Source organism: Vipera ursinii (genome assembly GCF_947247035.1).
Source record: "Vipera ursinii genome assembly, contig: SUPER_Z_unloc_1, whole genome shotgun sequence".
NCBI classification, from domain to species: Eukaryota; Metazoa; Chordata; class Lepidosauria; order Squamata; family Viperidae; genus Vipera; species Vipera ursinii.
In genome coordinates this window covers 839,437-862,125 of record NW_028148449.1, presented here as the reverse complement: position 1 = coordinate 862,125, position 22,689 = coordinate 839,437, and the positions used below count along the sequence as shown (strand labels likewise).

The 22,689-nt window shown below is 50.3% G+C and overlaps 1 protein-coding gene across 1 annotated transcript in view; it reads right to left on the bottom strand.

Moving 5' to 3' along the window:
* The window catches only part of LOC310650484 (SCO-spondin-like), a gene marked incomplete at its 5' end in the record, with an annotated part of 163,300 nt that overhangs the window by 109,376 nt on the left and 31,235 nt on the right, over positions 1-22,689 (bottom strand). Inside the window, 12 exons of the mRNA XM_083380033.1 lie at positions 982-1,157; positions 2,868-2,919; positions 4,248-4,431; positions 6,549-6,713; positions 8,364-8,505; positions 9,920-10,050; positions 11,960-12,178; positions 12,286-12,408; positions 15,427-15,481; positions 15,565-15,724; positions 18,622-19,033; positions 20,958-21,098. Of these exons, the coding sequence (XP_083236159.1) occupies positions 982-1,157; positions 2,868-2,919; positions 4,248-4,431; positions 6,549-6,713; positions 8,364-8,505; positions 9,920-10,050; positions 11,960-12,178; positions 12,286-12,408; positions 15,427-15,481; positions 15,565-15,724; positions 18,622-19,033; positions 20,958-21,098 (1,960 nt within the window). The remainder of the gene's footprint in view (positions 1-981; positions 1,158-2,867; positions 2,920-4,247; positions 4,432-6,548; positions 6,714-8,363; positions 8,506-9,919; positions 10,051-11,959; positions 12,179-12,285; positions 12,409-15,426; positions 15,482-15,564; positions 15,725-18,621; positions 19,034-20,957; positions 21,099-22,689) is intronic.

The window sequence follows — 22,689 nt, the reverse complement described above, 5'->3', positions numbered from 1 at the left end:
AGTTGGATAGATGTATGGAGGAATGGAAAGATGGAGAAATGGCGTGATGGATGGATGGAGAGAGGGATGGAGAGATGAAGAGTTGGATGGAGAGATGGAGGGATGGAGAGATGGATGGATGAATGGACGAAGAGGGATGGATGGAGAGATAGAGAGATGATCGAAAGACATAGATCAGTTCTTCTCAACATGCTATCTGGAGAATTCTGGGGGTTGAAGTCCACCCATCTTCAGGCTGAGAAACATCTAGATGGATGGATGGATGGGGAATGGAGGGACAGAGAGAGAGAGAAGTGCTTCTCCACATGCATGTTAGGGAATTCTGGGAGTTGAAGTCCACCCATCTTCAGGCTGAGAAACATCTAGAAAGATGGAAGGAAGGAAGGAAGGAAGGAAGGAAGGAAGGAAGGAAGGAAGGAAGGAAAGAAGGAAGGAAGGAAGGAAGGAAGGAAGGAAGGAAGGAGAGATGGATGATGAAGTTGGATGGATGGAGAGATGGATGGATTGATGAAGAGTTGAGTGGATGGAGGATGGATGGAGAGATGGATGGATGGATGGAAAGATGGATGGATGGATAAAGAGATGGATGGATTGATGAAGTTGGATGGATGGAGAGATGGATGGATTGATGAAGAGTTGAGTGGATGGAGGATGGATGGAGAGATGGATGGATGGATGAAGAGATGGATAGGTAGAGAGAGGATAGAAATATAGATCAGTTCTTCTCAACATGCTATCTGGAGAATTCTGGGGGTTGAAGTCCACCCATCTTCAGGCTGAGAAACATCTGGATGGATGGATGGATGGATGGATGGGGAATGGAGGGACAGAGAGATAAGTGCTTCTCCACATGCATGCTAGGGAATTCTGGGAGTTGACGTCCACCCATCTTCCAGTGGCCAAGGCTGAGGATCACTGCTCTAGTTGGGGGTGCTCCTAGAACACTCAAGCTGGGAGTAGCTCCAGTCCCGTGCCACTTACACACTGGGCGCCCTGTTCAGCCGCCCGGCGTCCGGGGGGTGTCCCTCTCGGTGCGAAGAGGCCCCCAACTGTTGGCGGGGGATGCGCCCGTCCTCCATCCCGAGGGCCTCACGGCAAGAACCTGGACCGAAGGGTAACAACATTACTAAGCACGAGTAGGACGTTCCCGGAACGACCTGGATAGAACCGAACGGAACAGCACAGCACAGAACAGCACAGAACAGAACAGAACAGAACAGGAGCTGGAAGGGACCTTGGAGGTCTTCCACTCCGAGCTGCCGGCTCCAGCGGTTGCGTCCTTGGCGCACGCTTTTCCGGGGCGTTGCAAAGGGTCCTTAGTATCCTCGGAGGAAGGCAGCCCTGGCCGGAGTTGCAGCTAGAGGTGGTGAAGGGGGAAGTTGAGGCAAAGAGGGGAGATGGAGGAACGGGAGGTCGGCGGGTAAACGTTGAAAAGAAAGTCACGAATGGGCTAGGCTCTTTCGGATTCTGGCTAGTTTCACTTTCTTTTCTTCTTTCTTTCTTTCTTTCTCTGTCTCTTTTCCTTCCTTCCTTCCTTCTTTTCCTTCCTTCTCTTTCTTTCTCTCTTTTCCTTTCCTCCCGTCCTCCCTTTCTCCTTTCTCTCCCTCTTTCTTTCTTTCTTTCTTTCTTTCTTTCTTTCTTTCTTTCTTTCTTTCTTTCTTTCTTTCTCTTTCTTTCTTTCTTTTCCTTTCTTCATTCCCTTCCTTTTTTCCTTCTTTCTTTCTCTTTCTCTCTCTCTCTTCCTTCCTCCCTTCCTTTTTTCTTTCTTTTCCTCCCTCCCTCCCTTCTTCCTTCTTTCTCTTTCCCTATTTTCCTACCTACCTACCTACCTTCTTTCTTTCTTTCTTTCTTTCTTTCTTTCTTTCTTTCTTTCTTTCTTTCTTTCCTTCCTTCTTTCTTTCTTTCTTTTTTCCTATGTTTCTTTCTTTCTTTCTTTCTTCCCTTCCCTTCCTCTTTTCTCCCTTCTCCTTCCTTCCTCCTTTCTTCCCCCCTCCCCCCTCCTTCCTTCTTTCCTTTCTTACTTTCTTTCTTTTCCTTCTTTCCTTCTTTCTCTTTCTCTTTCTTTTCCTTTCCTTTCTTCCTTCCTCCCTTCTTCCTTCTCTCTCTCTCTCTCCCTATTTTCCTTTCTTCCATTTGTTTATTTATTTGTTTCTTTTCCTTTTTCTTCCTTCCCTTCCTTTCTCTCTTTCTTTCTTCCTTCCTTCCTTCTTTTTTCTTTCTTTTCCCTTCCTTCCTCCCTCCCTTCTTTCTCTCTCCCTATTTTTCTCCCTCCCTCCCTCCCTCCCTCCCTCCCTTTCTTTCTTTCTTTCTTTCTTTCTTTCTTTCTTTCTTTCTTTCTTTTTCTTTCTCTTTCTTTCTTTCTTTTCCTTCCTTCCTCCCTTCTTCCTTCTCTCTCTCTCTCTCTGTATTTTCCTTCCTTCCTTCCATTTATTTATTTATTTTCCTCTCTCTCTTCCTTCCTTCCTTTTTTCTTTCTTTTCCCTTCCTTCCTCCCTCTCTTCTTTCTCTCTCCCTATTTTCCTCCCTCCCTCCTTTTCTTACTTTCTTTTTTCCTTCATTTGTTTTTCTCTTTTTCTCTCTTTCTCTCTCTCTCTCTTTCTTTCTTTCTTTCTTTCTTTCTTTCTTTCTTTCTTTCTTTCTTTCTTTCTTTCTTTCTTTCCCTGCCTTCCCATCTCCTTTCTTCCCTTCCCTTCCTCTTTTTCTCCCTTCTCCTCCGTTCCTCCCTCCCTCCCACCTTTTCCCCTCCCTCCCTCCCTCCCCGTCCTTCCCCTTCCTTTTTTCATTCCTTCTCTGCGTTGTTATTTATTTATTTTTTTAGCCGAATAAAACATTTTCCACGAAAGCGGATCTCTCTTCCTTCCCCTTACCTGGCGGGGTGGGACTCTGGGCCCCGGGCATCGGCCTTCCACTTGGGGACACCTGCAAGGGGGGGAGGGCGGGAAGAAGAGGAGGTCACACCTGGTCTTCCGAATGTACCTTTGCGCACGTGTGTACAAACCCACAACCGGACCGCAGCGTTCCGGGCACGGCCTTACTAAGGCTTTAACGGAGCGGTGCGAATCACCTCGCCGGCTTCTGACGCCGGGCCTCGTTTTTTTAGGCAACCGAGGATCGTGCTCGCCTTTTTCGGCCGCTGCCCCGTGGGAAGGGAGCCCTGGAGGTCATCCAGTCCAACCCCAAACACACACACACACACCCCGCTCGAGCCGGAGAAGCTGACAGAATGGCAGACTAACCGAGTCGGAAGGGACCCTTGGAGGTCATCCAGTCCCTGTTCGGGCGGGAGACCCTCACAAGAATCACAGAGCCGTGAAGGGACCACGGAGGTCATCTAGACCAAACCCCCCCACCGCCTGCTCGAGCAGGAGACCCTGACGGAATCACAGACTAACAGAGTCATAGGATACCCCGGAGGTCATCTAGTCCAACCCCATGCTCGAGCCGCAGACCCTGACAGAATCACAGGCTAACTGTCGGAAGAAACCCCGGAGGTCATCTAGTCCAACCCCCTGCTCAAGAAGGAGACCCTTACAGAATCCCAGAGTTGGAAGGGACCTTGGAGGTCATCTAGTCGAACCCCCCTGCTCGAGCAGGTGACCCTTACAGAATCGTACAATCACAGAGTCGGAAGGGACCACGGAGGTCATCCAGTCCGACCCCCTGCTCGAGCAGGAGATCCTTACAGAAACACAGACTAACCGAGTCGTAAGAGACCGTGGAGGTCATCTAGTCCAACCCCATGCTCGAGCCGGAGACCCTGACCGAATCCCAGAGTCAAGAGGGACCCTGGCGGTCATCTAGTCCAACCCCCCTGCTCGGACAGGAGACCCTTACAGAATCCCAGACTAAAAGAGTCGGAAGGGAGCTTGGAGGTCATCTAGTCCTCCCTGCCCGCATCTCAACTTTTTCCTGCTTGTTCAAGCTCCTCCCCCTCGACAGCCAGGTTACCCCCAAAACACGGGTCCGATGGTCGTCTACTAACTCAAAGCCTCCCTAGTGTGTGTGTGTGTGTGTCCTTACCGCAGTGGGAGGGGCCACGGAGACCCGCCTTGGCTTTTCCGAAGTCCACGGGCTGGAAAGAAGACCACGAGAGGTTTGGTTACTAGACCTCATGAAGGCGCGGCGGAAGATGGTAGGGAAGCCAGAGGCGGCCGGCGGGGGGGGGCGGGTGTGTGTCCAGCCAACCCTGATCTGCTGGCGTCAAAATCCAGGCGGGCCAAGGGCCGTGAACGCCATTCCGTCCTTACCTGAGGATGTCAGGTGACGGCCCGCGGCTGGCAGCCATGCAGCCGATCTCGTCGCTGCCATCCGGGCAGTCAGCCGCTCCGTCGCATCTCTGAGCGGCCTCGAGGCAGAGATCGGAAAAGGCACAGGGGAAGTGGGGCACCGGGCAGCCCTCCGGGGTGGGGGGCTCCATAGAGGGGGCCACACCTGCGAAGGGGGAGCCAGGACAGGAGCTGCTTGCCTACCTGTTGTTGCAGGTGAAGGACAGGAGGGGCAGTGGAGAGGCAGCGGGGCACACTCCGAGAAGGCCCTGCTTGTATGGATGTGTCAGAGACACAGGTTGCCGTGGGCTACACATTGCCCACCCACCCACCCACCCACAATGGCTGAACTAGGTGAACGAGCCATTTCATTACAGGAAAGTCTTGACTTACGGCCGCAAGCGAACCCAAAATGGAATGGAACAGAACAGAACAGAATCGAATCGAAAATAGAATGGAACAGAACAGAAAATAGAACAGAACAGAAAAGAACAGAAAATAGGACAGAACAGAACAGAATGAAAGAGACAATAGAATGGAATGGAACAGAATAGAATAGAATAGAATAGAAAATAGAAAATAGAAAGGAACCGAACAGGACAGGACAGGACAGAACAGAATAGACAACAGACAATAGAACGGAATAGAATACAATAGAAAAGTTTAGAAAACAGAACAGAATAGAATAGAAAATAGGAAATAGAGTGGAACAGAACAGAACAGGATAGAACAGAACAGAAGATAGAATGGAACAGAACAGAACAAAATAAAATAGACGATAGAATGGAATGGAACAGAATAGAATAGAAAATAGAAAATAGAATGGAACAGGACAGGACAGGACAGAACAGGACAGAACAAAATAGACTATAGACAATAGAATGGAATAGAATATAATAGAAAAGATTAGAAAACAGAACAGAACAGAACAGAATAGACATTAGAAAATAAAATGGAACAGAGCGGAACAGAACAGAATAGAATAGACAATAGAAAATAGAATGGAACAGAACAGAGAACAGAATAGAATAGAAAATAAAATAAAATAGAACAGAATAGAATAGAACAGAGAAGAATAGAATAGGGCAATAGAACGGAACGGAATGGAACAGAACAGAACAGGATAGAACAGAACAGAAGATAGAATGGAACAGAACAGAACAGAATAAAATAGATGATAGAATGGAATGGAACAGAATAGAATAGACAATAGAAAATAGAATGGAACAGGACAGGACAGGACAGAACAGGACAGGACAAAATAGACTATAGACAATAGAATGGAATAGAATATAATAGAAAAGATTAGAGAAGAACAGAACAGAACAGAATAGACAATAGAAAATAAAATGGAACAGAGCGGAACAGAACAGAATAGAATAGACCATAGAAAATAGAATGGAACAGAATGGAGAACAGAATAGAATAGAAAATAAAATAAAATAGAATAGAACAGAGAAGAATAGAATAGGGCAATAGAACGGAACGGAATGGAACAGAACAGGATAGAACAGAACAGAAGATAGAATGGAACAGAACAGAACAGAATAAAATAGACGATAGAATGGAATGGAACAGAATAGAATAGACAATAGAAAATAGAATGGAACAGGACAGGACAGAACAGGACAGAACAAAATAGACTATAGACAATAGAATGGAATAGAATATAATAGAAAAGATTAGAACAGAACAGAATAGACAATAGAAAATAAAATGGAACAGAACAGTGAACAGACTAGAACAGAAAAGAAAATAGAACAGAACAGAATAAAATAGACGATAGAATGGAATGGAACAGAATACAATAGAAAAGAATAGAAAATAAAATGAAAGAATGGAACAGAACAGAATAGAACAGAACAGAAAAGAGCAGAGGAGAATAGAATAGGACAATACAGTACAATAGAGCGGAAAGGAATAGAAAAGAAAAGAATGGAAAATAGAATGGAACAGAACAGAACAGAATAAAATAGACAATAGAATGGAACGGAACAGAATAGAATAGAAAATAGAATGGAATGGAGTATAATAGAAAAGATTAGACAACAGAACAGAACAGAATAGAATAGAATGGCAGAGTTAGAAGGGACCCTGGAGGTCTTCTAGTCCAACCCCTGTACCCTTTCAGACCAGATGGTTGTCCATTTTCTTTGTCAAAACTTCCGTTGTCGGAGCATTCACAATTTCTGGTGGCGAGCTGTTCCACTGATTAACTCCACCAACCTCCCACCCTGGATAGGAGAGGTTTTGTGCTGCCGCATCTCCAGTTTGTCCACTCACCGCACCGCAGCTCATCCGAGAAGTCCCCACAGTCGTCGACTCCATTGCAGATGGCCCCATGGTGCCCGGCAGGCACACACCGTCCATTCCGGCACTGGAACTCACCAGCCCAGCAAGGCCTCCATTCTGGGGGGGACGTGGGCCAGCCTGGTTGCTCCGGGGAAACTGAAAGAGAGAGGGATTGAGGATCTCAATCTGAAATAATACGGAACAGAACAGAACAAAACAGAATAGATGGAATGGAACAGGACAGAACAGAATAAAATATGTGGAACGGAATGGAACGGATCGGAACAGAACAGAGCAGAAAAGAATAGACTAGAATAGAATACGTGGAATGGAACAGAACAGAATAGAATATGTAGAATGGAACAGAACAGACAGAATAGAATAGAATAGAATAGAATACGTGGAATGGAATGGAATAGAACAGAACAGACAGAACAGAATAGAATAGAATATGTAGAATGGAATGATCAGAACAGAATAGAATATGTGCAATGGAACAGAACAGAACAGAATAGAATATGTGGAATGGAATAGAACAGAACAGGACAGACAGGAGAGGACAGAATAGAATATGTGGAATGTAATTTAATGTAATGTAATAGAAGAGAAGAGAATGGAATGGAACGGAATGGAACGGAATGGAACGGAACAGAATAGATGGAATGGAATGGAATGGACCGGAATGGAATAGAACATAATAGAATAGAATAGAATATGTGGAATGGAATGGATTGGAAAAGAACAGAACAGAACAGAACAGAATAGGTGGAATGGAACAGAACAGAATAGAATACGTGGAATGGAATGGAATAGAAGAGACAGAACAGAATAGAATATGTAGAAAGGAACTGATAGGAACAGAACAGAATAGAATATGTGGAATGGAATAGAACAGAACAGAATAGAATATGTGGAATGGAATAGAACAGAACAGAACAGACAGGACAGAACAGAATAGAATATGTGGAATGGTAATGGAATGGAATGGAATGGAACGGAACAGAATAGATGGAATGGAATGGAACGGAACGGAACGGAATAGGACAGGACAGAACAGAACAGAACAGAACAGAACAGAACAGAATAGAATAGAATAGAATATGTGGAATGGAATGGAATGGATTGGAACAGAACAGAAAAGAACAGAATAGAATATGTGGAACGGAACAGAACAGAACAGAATAGGTGGAATGGAATGGAATAAAACGGAACAGACAGAACAGAACAGAACAGAATAGGTGGAATGGAATGGGCCTGTATTTGTGACAGTCACAGTGTCCCGGCGTCTTTCGGGTTAGCGAAGTCCACAGGGGAGCTGGGATTCACTTAACAACCGCATCACAAAGTTAACAACTGCCAGGATTCACTTAACAACAGGAGCAAGAAAGGTCGTCAACTGTCTCACTTAGCAAGAAGTATTGGCGGCTCAATTGTGAACTTAAGTCGAGGACTATCTGTATAGGGTTCCCTGCTCGAGCAGGGGGATTGGACGAGATGACCTCCACGGTCCCTTCCAACTCTGCCCTTCTATGATGATGATGATGATGATACACAGTTTCCATGGTTACAAATAAATCCAGGGATGCCAGTGTCCACAAAACACGGCAAGAGGGTGCCAGGATCCCCACAACGCCCTAAACCCAGCATGCTGACCCACTGAGTTCATCTCAAGGGTGGTGTGAAGCAACCGAAAGGTCCCCTTCCAGGGCTTAGCTGCAGAGTCCACAAATTGTGTCACATTTGTCTCCCTTCCTTCCTCTTTGGCCCACCCGAAGGCAGAGCCCGCCCGGAAATCCCGGCTCCCACCTTTTCCGCAACCCAGCAACTCCAGGCGCAGAAAGATTCCGTTGTGGAAGTCGTGGGGAAGGAGGCGCACGTGCCGGGCGGGCACCATGCGCTGGAAGGTCCTGGCGACGGGCGTGGAGTCGTCCGCGTTTCCTTGGAAGAGCTGGGGAGGAGGAAGTGCGAGAGATGCGCAGGGTGGCCTAGCGGTTAAGGCACGCCAGGCTAGAAAGCGGGAGACAGGGAGTTCTAGTCCTGCCTGAGGCATGAAAGCCAGCTGGGTGTCTTTGGGCCAATCACCAGGCGACGGGGAGTTCTAGTCCCACCTGAGGCATGAAAACTGGCTGGGTGACTTTGGGCCAATCACCAGGAGACTGGGAGTTCTAGTCCCGCCTGAGGCATGAAAGCCAGCTGGATGACTTTGGGCCAATTGCCAGGCGACGGGGAGTTCTAGTCCCGCCTTAGGCATGAAAGCCGGCTGGGTGACTTCGCGCCAATCACCAGGAGAAGGTGAGTTCTAGTCCTGCCTGAGGCATGAAAGACAGCTGGGTGACTTTGGGCCAATCACCAGGCGACGGAGAGTTCTAGTCCTGCCTTAGGCATGAAAGCCGGCTGGGTGACTTTGGGCCAATCACCAGGCGATGGGGAGTTCTAGTCCCACCTTAGGCATGAAAGCCGGCTGGGTGACTTTGGGCCAATCACCAGGCGATGGAGAGTTCTAGTCCCACCTTAGGCAGGAAAGCCATCTGCGTGACTTTGGGCCAATCACCAGGCGACGGGGAGTTCTAGTCCCGCCTGAGGCATGAAAACTGGCTGGGTGACTTTGCGCCAATCACCAGGTGACAGGGAGTTCTAGTCCCACCTGAGGCACGAAAGCCGGCTGGGTGACTTTGGGCCAATCACCAGGAGACGGAGAGTTCTAGTCCCGCCTTAGGCATGAAAGCCAGCTGGGTGTCTTTGGGCCAATCACCAGGCGATGGGGAGTTCTAGTCCCACCTGAGGCATGAAAGCCAGCTGGGTGACTTTGGGCTAATCACCAGGAGAAGGTGAGTTCTAGTCCCGCCTGAGGCATGAAAGCCGGGTGGGTGACTTTGGGCCAATCGCCAGGCGACGGGGAGTTCTAGTCCCGCCTGAGGCACGAAAGCCAGCTGGGTGACTTTGGGCCAATCACCAGGAGACTGGGAGTTCCAGTCCCCCCTTAGGCATGAAAGCCGGCTGGGTGACTTTGGGCCCATCACCAGGCGACGGGGAGTTCTAGTCCTGCTTCCGACCATAAAAAACTGGCTGGGTGAGTTTGGGCCAGTGAGTTCAAGTCTGTGATTCTAGATGACCTCCACGGTCCCTTCCAACTCTGTGATTCTACTTGATCTCTTTCCCCATCTTGCCCTGCTCTCTGCGACCAAATTATCCCCATCTCAGAAGCGGCCATCCAAGGTCTGTCCAAGAAGGAGGGTTCCCCTACTCCAAAGAGGTTTACATGCCAAGCCTTCAGCTTTGGACCTGCCACCCGGTTCCAGAAGATTAGGAATCCCCCGATCTCCTCTGCCCAGAACGATCCCTCCTGAAGAGGAGATGCCAACCTTCGCTTCGGGCCTGGCGGTTCTAGCAGACAGTTCTCGGTAGTCGTGCCATCTCTCACCATCCAGGCTGAACTGGAGGAAGAAGCTGGTCACGTAGGCATCAGAGGTCCCTGCTCCTTGGATCACGACCCCTGGGGAAGACGGAGAGAATTCGATCAATGGAAGATAAGATAAGATGAGACGAAACGAGACGAGACGAGACGAGACGAAATGAGATGATAAGATGATAAGACAAGACAAGACAAGATGCTAAGGTGAGATGAGATGAGATGAGATGATAAGATCAGATAGGACAAGACAAGGCAAGGCGAGAAAAGATGCTAAGGTAAGATGAGATAAGATGAGATGAGATGATAAGATAGGATAAGACAAGACAAGACAAGATAAGATGATAAGACAAGGCAAGACGAGATGAGATGAGATGAGATGATAAAATAGGACAAGACAAGGCAAGGCAAGACAAGATGCTAAGGTAAGATGAGATAAGATGAGATGAGATGATAAGATAGGACAAGACAAGGCAAGGCAAGACAAGATGCTAAGGTAAGATGAGATAAGATGAGATGAGATGAGATGAGATGAGATGAGATGAGATGATAAGATAGGATAAGACAAGACAAGACAAGATAAGATGATAAGACGAGATGAGATGAGATGAGATGAGATGAGATGATAAGATAGGATAGGATAAGACAAGACAAGACAAGATGATAAGACAAGACAAGACGAGATGAGATGAGATGAGATGATAAGATAAGATAGGACAAGACAAGACAAGGCAAGGCAAGATGCTAAGGTAAGATGAGATAAGATGAGATGAGATGAGATGAGATGATAAGATAGGATAAGACAAGACAAGGCAAGACAAGATGCTAAGGTAAGATGAGATGAGATGAGATGAGATGAGATGATAAGATAGGATAAGACAAGACAAGACAAGATAAGATGATAAGACAAGACAAGATGAGATGAGATGAGATGAGATGATAAGATAAGATAGGACAAGACAAGGCAAGGCAAGACAAGGCAAGATGCTAAGGTAAGATGAGATAAGATGAGATGAGATGAGATGATAAGATAGGATAAGGCAAGACAAGATGATAAGATAAGACAAGATGAGATGAGATAAGATGAGATAAGATGATAAGATGAGGTGAGGTGAGGTGAGAGGAAACGAGACAAGATGAGACAATGAATTGGCTATGGAGAGTTGGCCACGATGAATTGGCTACGCCGAGCTGGCCACGACAAATTGGCTACGCCGAGCTGGCTGTGACGAATTGGCCACGGCGAGTTGGCCACGACGAATTGGCTACGCTGAGCTGGCTGTGACAAATTGGCTACAGCAAGTTGGCCATGACGAGTTGGCTACGCTGAGCTGGCCGTGACGAATTGGCCATGGCGAGTTGGCTGTGATGAGTTGGCCACGGTGAGTTGGCTGTGACGGGTTGGCCACGGTGAGTTGGCCGGGACGAATTGGCCACGGCGACTTGGCTGCGATGAATTGGCCACAGCAAGTTGGCCTGGATGAACTGGCCATGGCGAGTTGGGCATGATGAATTGGCCATGGCGAGTTGGCCGTGACGAATTGGCTACGGCAAGTTGGCCAGGATAAGTTGGCCACAGCGATTTGGCTGTGATGAATTGGCCACGGTGAGTTGGCCGTGACGAATTGGCCACGGCAAGTTGGCCAGGATGAATTGGCTATGCCGAGCTGGCCGTGACGAATTGGCTATGGCAAGTTGGCCGTGACGAATTGGCTACGGCAAGTTGGCCGTGACAAGTTGGCTACGGTGACTTGGCTGTGACGAATTGGCCACTTCGAGTTGGCCGTGACAAATTGGCCACGGTGAGTTGGCCACGACAAATTGGCCATGGCGAGTTGGCCCGGACAAACCGGCCACGGCGAGTTGGCCGGGATGAATTGGCCACTTTGAGTTGGCTGTGATGAATTGGCTGCGGTGAGTTGGCTGGGACCAGTTGGCCACGGCGAGTTGGCCGGGACAAGCTGTCCCATTCCCTCCAGACCAGGCGCCTTACCTGTCAGGTTCCTGGCCTCGCCCAGATCCACTTGCAGGAAGGGAGGCCGGGACAGCAGCTCTGGATACACTTCGGCTGGCGGGGCCCAACCCTGCAAATCAGACCCAGGCAGAAGGCGCCCGAGCCGAGCGGCGTGCGCCGGGTTCTCCGGCTGCTGCGCGGAGGCCGTGAAGCTGGCGTCCGGCAGCGAGGCGATGGCCAGAGGCCCATAGCAAACGTCTACGTCGAAAGAAGAGGGCAGGAATATGGTCAGCGGAGGGGGGGAAAAGCTGAGACGCACAGGACCATCCACACAAGAGGACCGCCTGCTACGCCGACTGACTTACCGCCAAGCGGAGGCAGCGGGTACGTGCGGAGTGGGGGAGCCGTGGGGACGGGAGCGGAGATGGCTGGGGTGGTACCGAGGGATCCCAGAGGGGGAGCACTGGGGACGGCTGTCCGGTTCTCCCCTGCAAGAGAAGACAGTCCCGAGTTGGAAAGGGTCCTTGGAGGTTATTATTATTATTATTATTATTATTATTATTATTATTATTATTATTATTATTATTATTATTATTATTATTATTATTTATTCAATTTGTATTCCGCCCTTCTCCCGAAGGACTCAGGGCGGTTAACAGGGCATATATAAATACAGTACAAAAATTAAAAAGAAATTAAACAAATGCCCAATTAAAATACAATAACAATAAAAACATTAAAAAAAACCCATTAAAAAACCCTAAGGTTCCCCCTCAGGCCAGACCAGCTAGTTCAAATAGGTGGGTCTTCAGCCCGCGCCGGAAGGATCGAAGGTCCGATGCCATCCGGAGCTCAACCGGCAGTTGATTCCATAACGCCGGAGCGCCCACAGAGAAGGCCCTCCCCCTGGGGGCCGCCAGCCGACATTCCCTGACCGGAGGCACCCTGAGGAGGCCCTCTCTGTGGGAACGCACAGGGCGGAGGGGAGTTGACGCCGGCAGCAGGTGGTCCCCGAGGTACCCCGGACCCATGCCATGTAAGGACTTAAAGATCATAACCAAAACCTTGAACCTCACCCGGAAGACAACTGGTAACCAATGTAGCTCGCGGAGCAAAGGTGTAACATGGGAGTACCGGGAAACTCCCAAGACAACTCTCGCGGCCGCATTCTGTACCAGTTGGAGCCTCCGAGTGGTCTTCAAGGGAAGCCCCATGTAAAGAGCATTGCAGTAGTCCAGACGAGAGGTCATGAGCGCATGAGTGACCGTACACAGGGCATCCCGGTCCAGATAGGGCCGCAACTGGCGCACCAGGCGAACCTGGGCGAAAGCCCCCCTAGTCACGGCCACTATATGGTCTTCCAGAGTAAGTCGTGAATCTAGGAGGACTCCCAAGTTGCGAGCCCTATCCACGGGGGGTAAGGTTATCCAGTCCAACCCCCCCTGTTCCAGCCAGCACACCTGGAGAGGAGTGGACATCAACCCCCAGAATTCCCCAGCCAGTGGGCTTTAAAAGATGGGTGGACTTCCGCTCCCAGAATCCTCCAGCTAGCATGCTTTGAGAGGGAGGGACTACAACGCCCAGAATCCCCTAGCCAGCTTGCTTTAAAAGATGGGTGGACTTCAGCTCCCAGAATTCCCCAGCCAGTGTGCTTTAAAAGATGGGTGGACTTCTGCTCCCAGAATCCTCCAGCTAGCATGCTTTGAGAGGGAGGGACTACAACGCCCAGAATCCCCTAGCCAGCTTGCTTTAAAAGATGGGTGGACTTCAGCTCCCAGAATTCCCCAGCCAGTGTGCTTTAAAAGATGGGTGGACTTCTGCTCCCAGAATCCTCCAGCTAGCATGCTTTGAGAGGGAGGGACTACAACGCCCAGAATCCCCTAGCCAGCTTGCTTTAAAAGATGGGTGGACTTCAGCTCCCAGAATTTCCCAGCCAGCATGCTTTGAGAGAGATGGACTACAACTCCCAGAATCCCCTAGCCAGCTTGCTTTAAAAGATGGGTGGACTTCAGCTCCCAGAATCCTCCAGCCAGCATGCTTTGAGAGAGATGGACTACAACTCCCAGAATCCCCTAGCCAGCTTGCTTTAAAAGATGGGTGGACTTCAGCTCCCAGAATTTCCCAGCCAGTGTGCTTTAAAAGATGGGTGGACTTCAGCTCCCAGAATCCTCCAGCCAGCATGCTTTGAGAGAGATGGACTACAACTCCCAGAATCCCCTAGCCAGCTTGCTTTAAAAGATGGGTGGACTACAACTCCCAGAATCCCCTAGCCAGCTTGCTTTAAAAGATGGGTGGACTTCAGCTCCCAGAATCCTCCAGCCAGCATGCTTTGAGAGAGATGGACTACAACTCCCAGAATCCCCTAGCCAGCTTGCTTTAAAAGATGGGTGGACTACAACTCCCAGAATCCCCTAGCCAGCTTGCTTTAAAAGATGGGTGGACTTCAGCTCCCAGAATTTCCCAGCCAGCATGCTTTGAGAGAGATGGACTACAACTCCCAGAATCCCCTAGCCAGCTTGCTTTAAAAGATGGGTGGACTTCAGCTCCCAGAATCCTCCAGCCAGCATGCTTTGAGAGAGATGGACTACAACTCCCAGAATCCCCTAGCCAGCTTGCTTTAAAAGATGGGTGGACTTCAGCTCCCAGAATTTCCCAGCCAGTGTGCTTTAAAAGATGGGTGGACTTCAGCTCCCAGAATCCTCCAGCCAGCATGCTTTGAGAGAGATGGACTACAACTCCCAGAATCCCCCAGCCAGCTTGCTTTAAAAGATGGGTGGACGTCAACTCCCAGAATTCCCTAGCTGGCATGCTTTAAGGGGGGGTGTACTTCCACTCCCAGAATCCCCCAGCCGGTGTGGTTTAAGAGAGGTCCCAGAATTCCCCAGCTGGCATGTTTTAAGAGGGGCGGACTTCAGGTCCCAGAATTCTCCAGCCAGCCTGCTTTGAGAGGGGAGGACTTCCACTCCCAGAATTCCTCAGACAGCGTGCTTTAAAAGAGGGGCGGACTTCCACTCCTGGAATTGCCCAGCCAGAGGAATTCTGGGAGTTGAAGTCCACCCCTCCTAAAGCTACTGAGGTTGAGCAACGCTGCGTAAGCTAAAGTTAAAAGGTAAAGGTTCCCCTGCACATGCGTGCTAGTCGTTTCCGACTCTAGGGGCCGGTGCTCATCTCCGTTTCAAAGCCGAAGAGCCGGCGCTTGTCCGAGGACGTCTCCGTGGTCATGTGGCCGGCATGACTAGACGCCAAAGGCGCACGGAACGCTGTTACCTTCCCACCGGAGCGGTCCCTATTTTTCTACTTGCATTTTTTACGTGCTTTCGAACTGCTAGGTTGGCAGGAGCTGGGACGCGTAACAGGCGCTCACTCTGCTACGCGGCACTCGGGATTCGACCCGCCCAACTGCCGACCTTCTGATCGACAAGCTCAGCGTCCTAACCCACGGGCGGTGGCGATACCAAACCTGTGCCGTCTCCACCCCGCAACCTCGTCCCCCCTTTAGGACTTACCCCCTTCCATGCAGTAACAACAGGCGTCCGCGCGGCCTTTCACCAGCACCCGGCCCTGCGGGAAGAAACGAGGTGGGTCAGAAGGAGAAGCCGACGCCTCCGGAGCTCCGAAAAGCAGGAACGGGGGTCCAAGCTGACCTCGGGACAGCCCACCGTGCTGTAAGGACAGTACTGGGAACACTGGACGGTGAGATTGGGCAAACACTGGCACACTTGGCACTGGCCCGAACGCCAACGGTCGCCAATGGCGTGTGTACGGCCGTGGTGTTCACATTCTTCGCAGGGCTCCGTCTGGCATCTGCAAAAGATGGGAAAGAGGCATCGTTTGACCCGCACGCGACGTAGACGAGCGGTGCGGCGTGGAAGGGTGGAGAAAACGCCCACGCACCCACACCCGCACCCACTGTTGCGAGAAGGAGAGAAGGGCAACAAAGCTTCGGCGGTCCTCCGCAGTACAAAAGAAGACGTCGAGACTCTGGAAAGAGCGGCGAGAAGAGCAACGTTAGAGGATTAGGGGACCGACGCGTAAGACGAAGGGTGGAAGAAATCGGGTATGTCTAGCTTAACGGTGGCTCGGTGGGTTAGGACGCTGAGCTTGTCGATCAGAAGGTCGGCAGTTTGGCGGGTCGAATCCCGAGTGCCGCGTAGCAGAGTGAGCGCCGGTTACGCGTCCCAGCTTCTGCCAACCTAGCAGTTCGAAAGCACGTAAAAAAAGGCAAGTAGAAAAATAGGGACCGTGACGGTGGGAAGGTAACAGCGCTCTGTGTGCCTTTAGGCATCTAGTCATGCCAGCCACGTGACCACGGAGATGTCCTCGGACAAGCGCTGGCTCTTCGGCTTTGAAACGGACATGAGCACCGGCCCCTAGAGTCGGAAACGACTAGCACGCGTGTGCGGGGGAACCTTTACCTTTTAGTTTAACGGAAAGAAGAATCGGGGAGGGGGACACGAGGGCCGTCCCGCAATATTTGAGGGGCTGCCGCAAGCGAAAGGGAGTCCGACTGTTCTCCAAAGCAGCTGAGGGTGGGAGAAGAAGCGACGGATGGAAAAAAAAAAAGCTAATCAAGGAGAGAACAGCTTGAAACCAAGGAGAAGGTTCATGGCACTGAGGACAATTCACCAGTGGAACTGCCTGCCACCGGACGTCCGGGGTGATCCGATACTCCAGGTTCTCAAGAAGAGATTGGAGGGTCATTTGTACAGGATAGTAGAACAGGGCCAATGGCGTAGCGTGGGGGGTGCAGGGGGGGCCGGCCGCACCGGGCGCAACATCTGGGGGGGCGCGCTCGCCCTGAGCTGCTCAGGGAGCCCCAAGGGCTGCACAGAGTCGGCTTGGCTCCGCTCTCGAGCTGCTCTTTCTTGCAAAGCAAAACGAGTCCGGCAGGTGAGATGGGCGGCCACATAAATTGAATAAAATAAATAGAAGCGCCCAACTCTCCGCCCAGGCTCAGGCCAACCGCAAAAGCCCCGCAGGCGCCCCGGTAGGCTTGGCCGAGCGAAGACGGACCCACTGGCCGGCCGGCCTAGCTTCATGCGCATGCGTGGCTTTATTTAGCGGGGCTCACGTGCGAGCTTGAATGCAGCGGCTCTTGCAGGTCGGAGCCCTGCCCAGCCGCCCTCGAGAGGGACCCGGAAGCATCCCGCATGCGCGCGACTCTTCTTGGAAAGTCTACGCCGCTGCGGGGCGCGTCTTTTCGGCGGTGCCATGACGTCACTTGCCTTGCCCCGGGTGCTGACAACCCACACTACGCCACTGAACAGGGCTCTCCGACCTTTACGGTTTGGTGGGGCGGGGGGGGAGAGAGGGGAACCGGCCCACACAAGCGGCGGTCCCACGTGCACGCCTACGCTGGCTAATCACTCGCGCAGCCCAATTCTGAACGGGGGCTGGGGACCCCCTACAGTAAAAGGTCGCCTGCTGGAGCAGAGGGTGGGAACAGAAGACCTCCATGGTCCCTTCCAACTCTGTTATTCAAAGGAGGAGGAGGAGGAGGAGGAGGAGGAGGAGGAGGAGGAGGAGAGAAGAGTCTTCTGCTTGAGCATGGGGTTGGACTAGAAGACCTGCACGGTCCCTTCCAACTCTGTTAGGAGGAGGAGGAGGAGGAGGAGGAGGAGGAGGAGGAGGAGGAGGAGGAGGAGGAGGAGGAGGAAGAAGAGGAGGAGGAGGAGGAGGAGGAGGAGGAGGAGGAGGAGGGAAGAGTCTTCTGCTTGAGCATGGGGTTGGACTAGAAGACCTCCACAGTCTCTTCCAACTCTGTTATGAGGAGGGGGAGGGGCAGGAGGAGGAGGAGGAAGAGGAGGAAGAGAAAGAGGAGGAGGAGGAAGAGGAAGAGGAAGAAGAGGAAGAGGAGGAGGAAGAGGAAGAGGAAGAGGAAGAGGAGAGTAAAGTCTTCTGCTTCAACATGGGGTTGGACTAGAAGACCTGCACGGTCCATTCCAATGCTGTTACGAGGAAGAGGAGGAGGAGGAGGAGGAGGAGGAAGAGAGGAGAACAGCCAGCTGACTTGGTCAATACAGGTAGTCCTCAACCTATGACAACAGTCGAGCCCAAAATTCTGTTGTTAAGTGAGACCTTTGTCGGGAGCTTTGCCCCATCTTCCCGATCTTTCTTGCCGCAGTTCCTAAGCGAGTCGTTGCAATTGAAAAGTTAGTAACCAGCTGTTAAGCGAGCAGGGGGTTGGACTAGAAGACCTCCAAGGTCCCTTCCAACTCTATTATTCTATTCTATTCTATTCTGTTCTATTCTATTCTATTCTATTCTATTCTGTTCTGTTCTGTTCTGTTCTGTTCTGTTCTGTTCTGTTCTGTTCTGGTTCTGGTTCTGTTCCTTTTGCTCTGCTTGTCAGAAGGTCGCCAAAGAGGATCGGGTGAGCCCTGGGACACTGCGACCGTCGTAAACACGAGTCAGTCGCCCAGGCTCTGAATTTTGATCGTGCGACCGCGGGGATGCTGAAAGGGTCGCACGTGTGACAAAAATTGCCCTCGGTCCCTCTTGTCAACGCAGTTTGTATGTTCGAACGTTCCCCGAATGGACCGCCGTACGTCGGGGACTAGCTGTGTAGGTAGCCTGCAATAAACGCGCAGCGCTTCTGAACACTGGACCCCGGCGTGCGGCGACTGACACGGTTGCTTCCTCGCAGTGGGAGGACCTGTCTGGTTTTCTACGTGGGGCAGGGGGAGGGGGAGTCGGCTCACCTCCGGGCCTTGCGGTAGATGCCGCGACACTGACGACCGTTGCCGTGCTTGCTCGGGTTGTTGGGACTGCGGAAGGACCACTGGATGCTCTGCACCCCGCAGGGACCCAGGCACTCGCCCCACGGCGACCAGGCCGACCAGCCGCAGTTCACTGGAGACCAAAGCTGACTCAGTTTCTCCTTCGGGGAAGGGAAGACGACCCCCGCCCCATCCGCGGCACGGGGCTGACCTGTACACTCCGGGTTCTGCCGGCAGCGTTTGATCTGACCGTCCTGGCACGTGCAGATCCGGCAGTTGACCTTGACCAGCTGGCCAGGCCAGTAGCGGACGCCGCCCACCTGGCAGGGGCACTCTCGTGGGCGCACGCACTGCTGCTCGCTGTTGAAGACCAGGCCTTCGGGACACCAGCAGCCTGCAGGGGAACAGGGGGGTGGAACAGCAGCCGAAGAACGGAAGAGCCGATTAGCAGAAGGAGAGAATGACCGACTAGCAGAATAACCGAAAAACAGAATGGCGGAATAACAGAACAGCACAATAATAGAATAGCAGAATAATAGAATAACCAAATAGCAGATTAACACCAAAATAACAGAATAGCAGAATAGCAGAAAAGCACAATAATAGAATACCAGAATAATAAAATAACCGGATAGCAGAATAACAATAGCTGAATAACAGAATAGCAGATTAGCAGAATAACAGAACAGCAGAATAACAGAATAATAGAATAGCAGAATAGCAGAATCACCAAACAGTACAATGACAGAATAGCAGAAAGATAGAATAACAGAATAGCAGAATAACAGAAAAGCACATTAATAGAATACCAGAATAATAAAATAACCGGATAGCAGAATAACAATAGCTGAATAACAGAATAGCAGATTAGCAGAATAACAGAACAGCAGAATAACAGAATAGCAGAATCACCAAATAGTACAATGACAGAATAGCAGAAAGATAGAATAACAGAATAGCAGAATAACAGAATAGAGGAATAGAATCCCAGAATAATAAAATAACAGAATCACAGCATAATAGAATAGTAGAACTACAGAATAACAGAATAGCAGAATAACAATAGCTGAATAACAGAATAGCAGAATAATAGAATAAAAGAATAGCCGGATTAAAGAATAACAGAATAATAAAATAACAGAATCACAGAATAATAGAATAGCAGAACTACAGAATAACAGAATAGCAGAATAACAAAATAGCAGAATAATAAAATAACAGAATAGCAGAATAACAATAGTGCAATGACAGAATAGCAGAATAACAGAATAGCAGAATAACAATAGCTGAATAACAGAATAGCAGATTAGCAGAATAACAGAATAGCAGAATAGCAGAATAATAGAATAACAGAATAGCCGGATTAAAGAATAACAGAATAATAAAATAAGAGAATCACAGAATAATAGAATAGCAGAACTACAGAGTAACAGAATAGCAGAATAACAATAGCTGAATAAGAGAATAGCAGATTAGCAGAATAACGGAATAGCAGAATACCAGAATAATAAAATACCAGAATAACAGAATAGCAAAATAACAAAATAGTACAATGACAGAAGAGCAGAATGACAGAAGAACAGAAAAGCAGAATAACAAAATAGAACAACAGAATAACAGAATAATAAAATGACCGAATCACAGAATGACAGAATAGCAGAATTACAAAATGACAGAATAGCTGCAGTATGATAGAATAACAGAATAGCACAATAACAGAATAGAAGATTAACACGATAGGAGAATGACAGAATAGGAGAATAACAGAATAGCAGATTAACAGAATAATAGAATAACAGAATAACAGAATAGCAGAATAATAGAATAGCAGAATAATAGAATAACAGAATAGCAGAATAACAGAATAACAAAATAGCAGAATAATAAAATAACAGAATAGCAGAATAACAATAGTGCAATGACAGAATAGCAGAATAACAGAATAGCAGATTAACAGAATAATAGAATAGCAGAATAACAGAATAGCAGAATAATAGAATAGCAGAATAGCAGAATAATAGAATAACAGAATAGCAGAATAAAAGAATAGAGGAATACAATAACAGAATAATAAAATAACAGAATCACAGAATAATAGAATAGCAGAACTACAGAGTAACAGAATAGCAGAATAACAAAATAACACCGTCGGGAGGGACCTCCGAGGTCTTCCAGCCCAACCCCCTTCCTCCAGCAAGACAAATGGGCGGGAGATCTAACCAGACTGAGTCTCTGGGCGCCTGAGTCCAGCGGATGGACACCGAAGCTTATATTGAGCGACACCCGCCCCCCAGAGATTCAGCCGCCCCCCCACCTACCTGGTCGGCAGGGCCTGTCCTTCCGGCATCTTGTACGGCTGGAGAGCTCGGCGCAGGAGGTGGGACAAGGGGCGCACTTCTGGCTCACCAACTCCCCCGGGCAAGTGGAGGCATTGAGACAGTCCTCCCGTTGACACAACTCTGCGGAGAGAAGCAGCTGAAAAGCTCTGTTCTACTTTCCGACCGGTGTTTTTCTGCCGATTCATTCTGACCGATCAGGGAGCCCGGCCTCACACACACACACACACACACACACACACACACGGAGGAGCGTCCTGTCATTCTGCAGGGCCAAAAATGAATGCCCGGTGCCGGTAGCCCTCGACTTCAAACGACCAAATTGGTTAAGCGCGCTCCGCCTCACCGGACGGCAACTTGCCGCCGTTGTGAAGGAACTGCCGCAGTTCTCAGGGTAGGCCAGAGGTGTCAAACTCAAGGCCCGCGGGCCAGATCTGGCCCAGGATGTGTGTTAGGTCTGGCCCGCGGGGCCACCCTGGAGTCGGTGAGGAGCCGGGCCCCGCCACCGTGGCTCTGGCCTGCCTCGGCCTGGCCGGGTGCGCCCCCCTGAGCACAGGCACAGGAGCTGGTGAGCAAATGGGGGGGCTGGCAGCGCCTGCGAGCAGCTGCAGCTCGTTGGTCCATTGGCTGCTCATTGTCCAGCAGTGACGGCCAACTGGATGTCAGCCCGGGGTAACCAATAAACAGCGGTTGGCCCCACCCCACCCGCACTGCACTTGCGCATCTCGGCACCCTGCAGCCAGGCCACCCCGCCCAGCCCCGCTCCTCCAGCCTGTTCTCCGCTCCTCCAGCTTCCGTGAGTCCTTGTCGTACTCACACAGAGAAACCCTTCTTCCAACAAGCGGGCAGCAACCGCAAGAAAAAGCGACCCCTTTTCATTCTTCACAGACCCGAGGCAGTGTCCAAGGCCAACCGACCCAATCCACAGAAACTCGGATCCTCGACGCGAGCGGTTGCCTTCGGCAACCAGCGCCTCTCACACCTTCCCTTTTGTGATTCAGCCCAGGCCTGGCTTCCTAACGCCTTCTCCTCTGCCTTTGGAGCCGCCCCACTGCATTCCCCTGTCCTGCTCTCTTCTTGACGGCGCTTTCGTGCCTCCTGGATATCTGTGGTTCGTCGCTGTCCAACTCAGCTGTGTCTCAGCCTGAGCGCGAGTAGAGGGGCCGGGCTCCTCGTCAGACTGTAAGTCTTGGGAACTCCTCAAAGCCTTCCTCTGACTCTAATGTCACTCCAGGCCCCTCCTCCTCCTCCTCCTCCTCTGATTCCTCAGACTCAGCTGCTGGATCCCACCGGCTGGCGAGGAATCACAACACAGCCCGGGAAGTCCGCAAGCCCAGAGGGGAAGCCGCCATCGCAGCCCGGTGGGTGGAGCAGCCATGTCGGAGAAGCACCGATGAGCCTCACACACACACACACACACACACACACACACACACACACTGTCCTCCTGCACCCACCATGAGCAATCTGGCCAAGGCAGGTGAGCACAGTAGCAGTAGCCACAAGGTAAGCGCGGCCGGGAACCAGTCAGAGAAGCAAAGCTGGGCTGCGGAGTTCCTGGCCCCTGGAAGCTCAAGGTCTGGGCTGGGCACTTGAGGGCAACTATAATGCTGCTGTGGCCCTCAATGAAATTGAGTTTGACACCCCTGGGTTAGGTACGCAGTTGTGAAGTAAATTGGGCTTCCCCACTGACTTTGCTTGTCAGAAAGTCGCA